Below are 10,102 nucleotides of genomic sequence, written 5' to 3'. Positions count from 1 at the left end.
GAGGGTCTCAGCATCACGACCCCCTTCCTCCCCTCCCGTGTCAAGGTCAGGGGTTGCCTCGGTGCTCTTTGGCATTAGGCAGCCGTCTGTGCGCTGTCAGCCGCAGCGGTCCCCAAGCTCCGCGGGCTTCCGGAGCACCCCGAGGTCTCGGCAAATTCAAGTTGCGCGCGCAGCCACAGAGCTTCCGAGGCCGGAGGTGCCGGGACAGGCCGGAGAATCCGCATCTCTAGCAAGCTGGGAGAGGGGTTGCGGGGGCGCCGCGGGTCCGGAACCACCCTGAGCGACCCCGAACGCCGGCTCCTCGCGAGCGGGCTTAGCGGGCGGCGCGACATGTCAGCCGCTGGCGGAGGCTCCGGCGGAAGCTGTCGTCGAGGAATGCGTAGAGGAAGGGGTTGAGGCAGCTGTTGGCGTAGCTCAGGCTGGTGATGAAGTAGGACACGGCGATGACCAGCGGCGTCTGCGGGAGGTCGGTGGTGAGCGCCACCACGGTGCTCAGGTGGTAGGGCGTCCAGCAGAGGAGGCACACGGCCAGGATGGCCACCACCAGGACGGTCACCCGCTTCTTGGCGCGGTCCAGGGCCTTGGCGTGGCTGTCGAGGCGTATGGCGCGCAGCCGGCACAGCAGCGAGGTGTAGAGGGCGCAGATGGTGGACACGGGGATGGCGAAGCCGAGCACCAGCGTGTAGAGGCGGCTCGCGCGCCACCACAAGGCCTCAGGCTGTGGGAAGACCAGCACGCACTGGCGCCGGCCCTGCTCCTCGTCGAGCCGCGCGAACACCGCGAAGGGCAGCACCACCAGCGTCGCGACCCCCCAGACGGCCAGGCTCACCGCGCGCGCGGCGCCGTACGTGCGGCCGGCCACCCGGCGCGACTCAGCGGTGGCCAGCACCACCAGGTAGCGGTCGGCGCTCATGACCGTGAGGAAATAGAGGCTGGAGAAGGTGTTGTACTGGTCGACGGCCACGACGAGCTTGCATAGGAGCTCCCCGAAGGGCCAGCGCCGCAGCAGAAAGTCGGCGATGTTGACGGGCAGCACGAGCGTGAAGAGCTCGTCGGCCACGGCCAGGTTGAGGATGAACAGGTTGGTGACGGTCTTCCTGCGCGGCGCCCGCAGCAGCACGAACAGCACCGCCGAGTTGCCCGCCAGCCCCACCGCGCAGATCACTGCATACACAACGGGCACGGCCACGGCCAGCGGCGGCGGCAGCGGCGGCGGCGGCCCGGACGCGTTGGGGCAGCCGAGCGTGGGCGCGGGCGCGGGGCACGACGTGTTGGCGCGCTCCGGCCCCCAGTACGACGCGTTGTGCATCCTGGCGAGGACAGAGACTCGGTCTTCGCCCCCGCTGCCCCGCGGGGGCTCTGCGGTCCCGGGGACCCGACCGGCGCCCGGAGCCCGTCTCCGGCCTTCCAGGGGAGGTCCGTTCCTGCCGCCTTCTCCGCGCACCGGCGCCGCGAACTCCGGGGCTGCGAGGCGGAATGGACGGAGGACACCACTGAGGCTCGCGGACCACGCGCAGCTCTGCGGAGAAGAGCAGCTCCGAAGGGAGGGGGCGGTCGGCGCCCAACCTGCCCCACGTGATCGCTGTCGGCCACCTGTTGAAATCTTCCTCTGACCCGTTGGCTACATCAAGGAAGTGCTAGAGAGAGGAGTCCTTACCTTTATAGGAAAAACACAAACCCACTTCCCCTACCTGAGCTCCCACCTCGGCCCCGGAGGTCCGAGTCAGCCCAGAGAGTCCTGCAGCGGCCAGCTTGGGTCCCTCGATGTTCCGTGCGCCCCCCGGGAACAGCGCGCCCAACAACAGCCGCTGCGTCACCCGGCCAATGCAGGGACCGGGTCTGCGTCTTCGCGAGCTGGCTGGAGAGGCAGCGGCGGCGCGGGCTGGCTGCGCGCCCTCTCCCGGTGTGAGCCCCGAGGCGGCCGCCCGAGGCTCCGCGGGTCCCGCCTCGCGCCTGGAAGCCGTGGGCTGGTGCAACCCAGACCGCGCGCCCTGGAGACCTGACCGCTGCCCCCAGCGCCCAACCGCAAGCAGAATAAATAGGTCTCGAATCGAGAACCGCATTACCCGAAACTTAAGGAATCACTTTCTTCCTTCCAGGAGTGTGACCTCACTTGGTTTGAATTAATGAAAAACTCTTCTGTTAAGACTTAAGGAAAAGCAAACTTAGAGTCTGTTTTAAAATGCAGTTAAGGCTCCTATTCCAGTTTTTTTACACTATACCCCCAATTTGTTGTTTAGTCGCTAAGTCGGCCGGAATCTGTGCGATCCCACGACTGTAGCCCGCCAGGCTCCTCTGGCCATGGGAGTCTCCAAGCAAGAATACTGGAGTGGGTTGCCATTTTCTCTTCCAGGGGATCTTCCCGACCTAGGGATCCAACCTGGGTCTCCTGCACTGGCAGGCGGATTCCTTACCACTAAGTCCTCTGGGAGGCCCCGTAAAAGAAAAAATATATATATTGAATGCTACAAAAAATGCTCACAACAATTTTAGAAAGCTACATTCAAAACAGTAAACAAAACATTTAAGAAACACAAAAAATTTTAAACATTTTCTAAAAGTTTTAAAAAAATTCCTGTTTTCTTCCTCCACCATCCTTTGGGAGAGCCAGCAAATTACAGCTCAGGAGTCTGTCCTGCGTCCCTGGGATCAGACACCCTTTCACAGGAGCAAGAGCCCGAGTAACATGCATGTTTGGTCCTTTGTGAGGCCTTGATAGAGGAGAGGGCCTAAGACACTGGGGAGGAGACTGGAAGCAGCCAGTGGAAGAAGCTTGGAAGGGGCAGAAATCCAAATGCTTTCCTTTACCCACTCAGTCCTCTTTTTACTAGAATCTGTATAATTTTGATTTCCCTGCAGTTTCATGCTTTGTGTGAAAAAAATGACAAGAGAGTCAGGCTACGTCCATGAGCAAAAAATGTGACAAACACCACGTGGTATTAAGTGAAAGAAAAAAATATATATAGCACAGATAGTGTACATATAACACATATGTATACTTATGCATCCCTGGATAGGGAAAATCCCCTGGAGAAGGAAATCACTCCAGTATTCTTGCCTGGAAAATCCCATGGACAGAGGAGCTTGGCAGGCTACAGTCCACGGGGTCACAAAGAGTCAGACACAACTGAGCAACTACCTAACACATGTGCATGTATATGTCTATATGTATGTGAATATAACTGCTTCATTTGCAAGCATTTGAATACTTTCTAGCTTTTAAATTACTGACTTCCAGCTTAACTGCATGTGGACAGAGACCAAACTCAATACGATCTCAATTCATTGGCATTTGTTGAAATATTACCTTGATACCAAAACCAAGAAAAGACCTTAACAAGGAAGGAAAACAACAAATTCATGTATTTCATGAACAGAGATGAAAGAGACTCAACAAAAATCTTAGCAAATTGAATCCAACATTGTGTCAAGAACATTGTACAACATAACCACATGGGATTTACCCCAGGTATACAAGCTTGTTTCAACGTTTAAAAATCCATTCATATAATCTATCACATCAACAGCCATTTGAAGGGAAATCACATATCGTATCCATAGAAACGGCAAAAGCATTTGACCAAGTTCAACCCCCATTCATGATAAAACTCTCAGCAGGAATAGTGAAGAACTTCATCACCTGGAGAAGGAATATTTACCCAAAAAACCCTCCAGGTAACATCACACCGGATGATGTGAAGTTAATACACACTTTCCCCCTAGATTGGAGCAAAGCCAAAGTGTTCCTTCTCACCACTCTTTTTCATATTGTACTGGAAATCCTAGCTAATGCAATAGGAACTCTTTCTTTTTACTTGCTCCTTACCTGCCAACAGGACTCAGGGGAAGGTCCTGGCACACAAGGGCACTATCCCCAGAGATCTACAAAGAGCATGGGGTGGGGGTCGGGGAGTTGGACAGGGCCTAGAGACCAGAGTCTGCTCTGTGTTCCATTATCCCTGCAAGCCCCACAACCATCTGTTCACCAAACACCTGCTTGTCCATCTCCATGTGACCTGCCTCATTCTTGCTGAAGTCCCCACCCCCTCTCCTCCTCTCAGATGCCATAGAACCCTTGACTTGTCCTGGGGCCTCATAGGACTGGGCCCCTGTGTGTATGTAATTAAATCTGAGTTTCTCCTATCAGTCTGTCTCACAACAGTTTAATTCCTGGACACAGCCATAAGAACCTAGAAGGAGGAGGGAAATGCTTTTCTTCTCAAATAGCACTCTAGCATCAGTTTGCTTTTGCAGCTTAGGAAGATAATAAACACAAATTGCTCCTAATGTGTCTTCATATTGGAACCCCGTGTGCCATAGGCATCACTAAGACTGAGAGATGGGCGATGAAGGTGCTGGCAGCCTCAAGTCTGAGGGCAAAAGTGTATGTATAATGCTGCTTTGTTTACCCAGATGTTCCCTGGAAGACATTTCTAGTAATAAAATAAGTTGCAACATTTTTCTGCAGTTCATTTGTTTTTTTTTGACATAAAGCTTCTTAGAGCTGCTTGGTTATTACTGTTGCAAAATGAAATGCTTTGATGACACTAAACAGATGACAGCACTTTCTGAGTTCTGCGCAATGTACTCCTGAGGGATTCACAGAAGGAAACAATGATCAAAACAAAGTGGTCACTGAGTTTATTCACCAAGTCGTGGCAGGGGGTTGGGGGGTGAGGGAACAGACAAAGCACAAACTCTGTTACAAACCATGGACTTTGATTAAAATAATTGATGGATACCAGTTCATTGATTGTAACAGATGTACCACACTGGTTCAAGATGTTAGTAAGAGGATAATTCCTCATCATTATACTGGAAGGCAGGTCAGTAGCACAGAAACTAACACCGCAGTAGAGTTGAAGTCCAAAATATGGTACCTACGGGGACCAGGCACTTACTGGCCAACTTATGGCTGATTACGCGTTATCCCAGGCTGGTGTGTTCACCCAGGAGAGGCTGGGTGCTTTTCTGACCAGGCTGACTCAGCAGCACTTTATCCAATAGAACAAGTGCTCTAATAATTAGTTCAAATAGTGAATCTTAAAATTTGTATGTCTTCTTTCATCCGAGAGTTTATAATTGTTCCATTTAAAATCTTGCTGTGTCGTTTATTCACCTTCCTTTCTTCTCTCACTAATAGTGGCCCCAAGCAGTCCTAATTTCTTAGTCAGCTCTGTCTGGTGATAGTTTATTTATTTATTTCCTTTACTTCCTGATGGCCGGGGTCAAGTTCTTGCAGAGTAGGCTGGAAGAAAATATCACCAAAATGTTATCTGAGATTTGTCTGCCTCAGGGTGTGGGGAATGCATGACATATACAACAGTCACCGAGGAATCCTAATGCAAAAGACAATGTGTAGAACACCAAGAAACAGGATGGTGAGAAAGCAGCCATCAACAAGGCAAGAGTTCTGCAAGGTAATCATAAATCGAAGTGAAAAATGGTAGAACCAGGAGGTGAAGGCCAAAGACGTTTCTTATTGCAAGTCCTCTCAGAATCCTGCGTATACTAACGTTAATCAGGAATGCCAGTTCATACCGCAGTAGGTTACCGGAGAACATTTCTTTACGTGGATGCTTCCCAGAGATAAGCATTCTTCAGAACACACCTTAGAAAATGCAGCAAAGAATAAAGTGCCATAATAAAGATGAAGTAGTGCTGAGGCAAAGTCTGGTGAGAAGAATTGTTCTTCCCAGTGAGGGGAAAGCAAGGGAGGCCCCACTGAGGAGGTGGTGTTACAGCTTATTTCTGAAGGATACGATGAGGGAAAGCTGGAACGGGCAGTCCTGGTCAAAGAGCATGAACGACAGAATGAGACATGAAAGTGTATAGTGTACCTTGAGAAGAGAATGATTTTCACATTCTGTTCTAGGAGACTAGGAGAATGGTGCACCATTGACCAATAATAGAGAGAAGGAAACATAAACTTTGACCAGAATGACCTGGAAGATGAAGGAAGTGCAATGTGGGAGACAGAGGTAAGGGACTATTTGGGATTCGTTAAATGTGTGGTGAAGAAGTTCTTGGTGTGGTTTTCAAGAGACAAGTGAGACTGGAGATTAGAACAGAGCCCTAAGGAGGAAATAAAGATTTGAGGGATCCTTTCCCATCCAACATCCAGAAATATGGGACCAGAGAAAGTAGCCTATTAGAGATCAACCCTTGATGATGTTAATCCCAATACCTCAGAAAGCAAATTACTTGATAAAGCTCTCAAAATCACATCCATCTTTACAGCAGCAGAGAATATGAGTTCTGATCATAGATGTAATCCTCTTAAAGATGAAATGACCTTCTTTGTTCTTTGTTATGAGATCATAACACACAGGACAGTCAAATGGTAGTCTCTCAGGAAATTACAGCAGAATTCCATCCTAACTCTGATATCTCAGCCATCTTTCATGTTGTTTGAAAGAAAACTGGTCTACCTTCTCTGGTGTGACAGATAATGGGAAATATCCACCTATATCAATTGGTGTGTGTGTGCTAAGTTGCTTCAGTCATGTCCAACTCTTTGTGACCCTATGGACTGTAGCCCACCAGGTTTCTCTGTCCATGGGATTCTCCAGGCATGAATACTGCAGTGGGTTGCCCTGCCCTCCTCCAGGGGCTCTTCCTGACTCAAGGATTGAACCTGTGTCTCTTATGTCTCCTGCATCGGCAGGTGGGTTCTTTACTACTAGTGCCACCTGGGAAGCCCACATCAGTTCATTATCAGTAGTTAATGGATTGGCTGAATGGTCAGTGAGGGACACAGAAAGGACAGGATTGGAAGACTAGTGACAAAGAAGCTTGGGGTGTCCATGTACCTCGGTGGACAGATCTCTCAAATGGGGTTTGTATTAATTATGTGTTGCTATCTGTTACAGCAAATGACCCTCCAAAACTTGGTGAATTAAAATAACAACCCAGTAATGACTTAGCTGGTTCCCTGCTTCACCATCTGCTGAGGATGCAGTCCAGGTATTAGAACTGCTGTCTCCTGGAGAGGATCTACCTCCAGCGAAAGTGATTGTGGGCAAGAGTCAGTTTCTGGATCAGGAAGCCCTAGTCCCTCACATGGGCTACTGGCCATGACCCGCCCCTCATCACATGACAGGTTGCCCTCACGGTCAGGGCAGGAGGAGCCAGACAGTCTCTTGTCACCTCAGTGGCATGTGAGCACATTTCGTTTCCTGGAAGCAGGACCTTGAGTCCAGCCCATGCTCAGTGGGAGGGCATCGCTCAGGAATATGAATGCCCGGAAGCAGAGACAGCGGGAAGCACTATTTGAGGCTGCCCACCCACCACACTCTCCTGTGAATACTCATCCAAGGGCACCCATGGCCTAGGGGGCTCTCAGGACCCAGGGACACAATGATGCGCTCTGTGGATTCAGTCAGCATCCTCCCCCAGCCCCCTGTACCTTTCCACAGACAAGAGAAAGGTATCCATGGCAATAAGGATGCTATTCATGGCTTTGGCCAACACACACTTCTCTTCACCAAGGCTGACCTTGCTCTCTGCTGCCTCATCTGCCAACAGCAGAGAGAAATGCCTTAGACCCAAACAGGGAACAATTCTCCAGGAGGAACAACCAGCTACCTGGTTGCAGGTTGGCCACTCTGGTTCTGTTCTATCACAGAGGACAGAGATTCATCCTCATTGCATGTTGGCTTTACATGTTAGTCTTCAGGGAGCAGATTTTTCAGTGGAAGATGATTGAATGTAAGGATGTTCACATGGGCTGTGACAGGCACGATGACCTGTGGGACTGTGGGGCTGACTCAAGGAGGTGAACATAGCCTTCATCTCTGTGTTTTGACTGTCAGTCACATAGGAGGTGCTCAAAAAGTGTTTAACAGATGAATCAGTACATTCAAATTACTGTATCGAAGAATGCTACTGAGTTCATCATGAACCTTCTCAAGTGATATTGTCATTTCAAACATTTCAGAGAAGATGTTTCGATCCAAGCGTTGTCTTCAGATTTTCAGTTACTGCTCAGGGTAGTGGAGGAAACTTTGCAAGCAAGGAAGCCTTCAGATGAAACCAATTATGTGCTGCCTGCATGGCACCCATGCAGAGGTGGTCCTGGCTGTTGGTCATTATCCGTGTGTCTCTGTGGTTATGCTCGGCCAGCCTTGTAACTTGCGAGGCGTCTGTAAAACTGACCATGTTTACAGCTCGACTGTCAGATTGGCTGGCAGGCAATGCATGTATGGCTTACGTTTCTGTCACTTAAAGGTCACAAGACTTTAATAAAAGACCAAAGGCTATTATCATTCATCTGCTTTCTTTTATGGCCCTACGTGAGAAACACAGGTAATACTGATAATTTTGGAGGTTCTTATTAAGGTACCTAGAATATAATACTGAGACCTGGAAAAGATGTAAGATGGCATAATAACCCTGTATGTGTATGGTAATTTACTACTCAGGACTTAACATCTCTACACAACATGGGCTTTCCCCCTCTTTGCTGTGATTTGAAAGAGTTCTGCTGCCGTGTTCCTGGGCAGGCTCCCCCAGATGACCTGTACCTTCCCAGTACTGCACAGGCCTGAAAAATCAAAGACACACACCTTGGCTGCCCCCAGAAGAGCTCTGGGCCCCACAGCGTGATACCCAAGACCACATTGCACTAGAAGCTCTGAGAAACCAACACTGTTTGCAAGGCTTCCCAGGGAAAACATCATGTGTGTGGAACCCCAGCATCTCCCGCCCAAGTTGTAGGTGCCTTACATACATGCGTGCTTATTCGCTTCAGTCATATCCAACTCTTTGCGACCACATGGACTGTGTCCTCTGTCCATGTGGATTCTCCAAGCAAGAATACTGGGGTGGGTTGCCATGCTCTCCTCCAGGGGATCTTCCCAACCTAGGGATTGAACCCGCATCTCTTATATCTCCTGCATTGGCAGACATGTTCTTTACCACTAGCACCACCTGGGAAGTCTGAAGATGCCTGAGGGAAACTGAATCTATGAATCCTGTAAAGTTATAATTGTTTCAAGACTAGCTCATGTGAAGGAACTGGTCAAGAAGTCTTACAGTTTTGATGATTGAAACCAAGATGGATATTTTCATGTCACTTTCTGTGATAGCCCAAAGGAAAGTGGGAGTGTTTGTAAGGACAATGGCAGAAAACTCATTCTGCTAAGAAACTTAGGTTTATTGGAAGTGTGTGAAGTGCCAGGTTCACCTGTGTCATCTTGTCTAATTCTCAGCTCAGTGCTGTTACTTCCTGCCATCCTCTCAATGAGGAGGCTAGGCGTAGACAGCAGGATTGAAGGTCACAAAGTGGTAAGCAGATGCTGGCGAGTTTAGAATCAGACCAGCCATTGCTCCTAATTACTCCCCCAGACTGCATTTCTCCTTCGATTATTGCTATACAAGGCCAGGAAAAGAAATAAGATATCCAGGACCCCTTATAAATAAGTAACACAATTCTGAGTATTTAAGAAAAAATATAGGCCATGCAAGCAAGCCTTGAAATTATATCCAATTAAGCTGTCTGATTTGCCTAATATTTTTCCAAACTACAGACACTTTTGTTTACCAGAGAACACTTTACTTAAATTTTCAGTTCTTAATAGCACTCAAGGACGTCCCTGATGGTTCAGTAGATAAGAATCCACCTGCCAGTGTAGATGACGCCTGTTCGATCCCTGGTCTGGAAACAGTCCACATGCTGTGGAGCAGCTAAGCCTGTGTGCCACAACTTCTGAAGCCTGAATACCTAGAGCCAGCGCTCTGCAACAAGGGAAGCCACAGCCAGGGGAAGCCCAAGCAGTGCAGCTAGAGGGCAACCCCACTCACTGCAACCAGAGAAAGGCCACGCAAAGCAATGGAGACCCAGGGCAGCAAAAACTAAATAAACAAGTATATAAATTATTTTTAAAAATAGTACTCAATAACTCTTGATAGTATGTTAGTGACATGCAACCATCGTGTATCCGGGTTACTTCAGGTCAGTTTGATAACTGTTTGATAAACCAAGAGGGTGATGTCATAGCTACCCAGGGGACTCTTTGTGTCCTCTCCTCTCCCCGCTCAGCTGTTTTCTTTTCACTGATGAGGCCAGAGACAGCCCTTAATAAGGTGCAGGAATAATACG

General features: G+C 49.3%; 1 protein-coding gene across 1 annotated transcript; it reads right to left on the bottom strand.

The window, feature by feature from the left end:
• Positions 1-313: 313 nt before the first annotated feature.
• On the bottom strand, positions 314-1,309 carry NPBWR1 (neuropeptides B and W receptor 1). Its single transcript, XM_061122748.1, has one exon. The coding sequence runs from the start codon at positions 1,307-1,309 to the stop codon at positions 314-316; it is 996 nt and encodes a 331-aa protein (XP_060978731.1).
• Between the last annotated feature and the right edge of the window lie 8,793 nt (positions 1,310-10,102).

Source organism: Dama dama, chromosome 21 (assembly GCF_033118175.1).
Source record: "Dama dama isolate Ldn47 chromosome 21, ASM3311817v1, whole genome shotgun sequence".
NCBI classification, from domain to species: domain Eukaryota; kingdom Metazoa; phylum Chordata; class Mammalia; order Artiodactyla; family Cervidae; genus Dama; species Dama dama.
The sequence above is the reverse complement of the archived record's forward strand: the minus strand, read 5'-3'. Positions and strand labels throughout refer to the sequence as shown.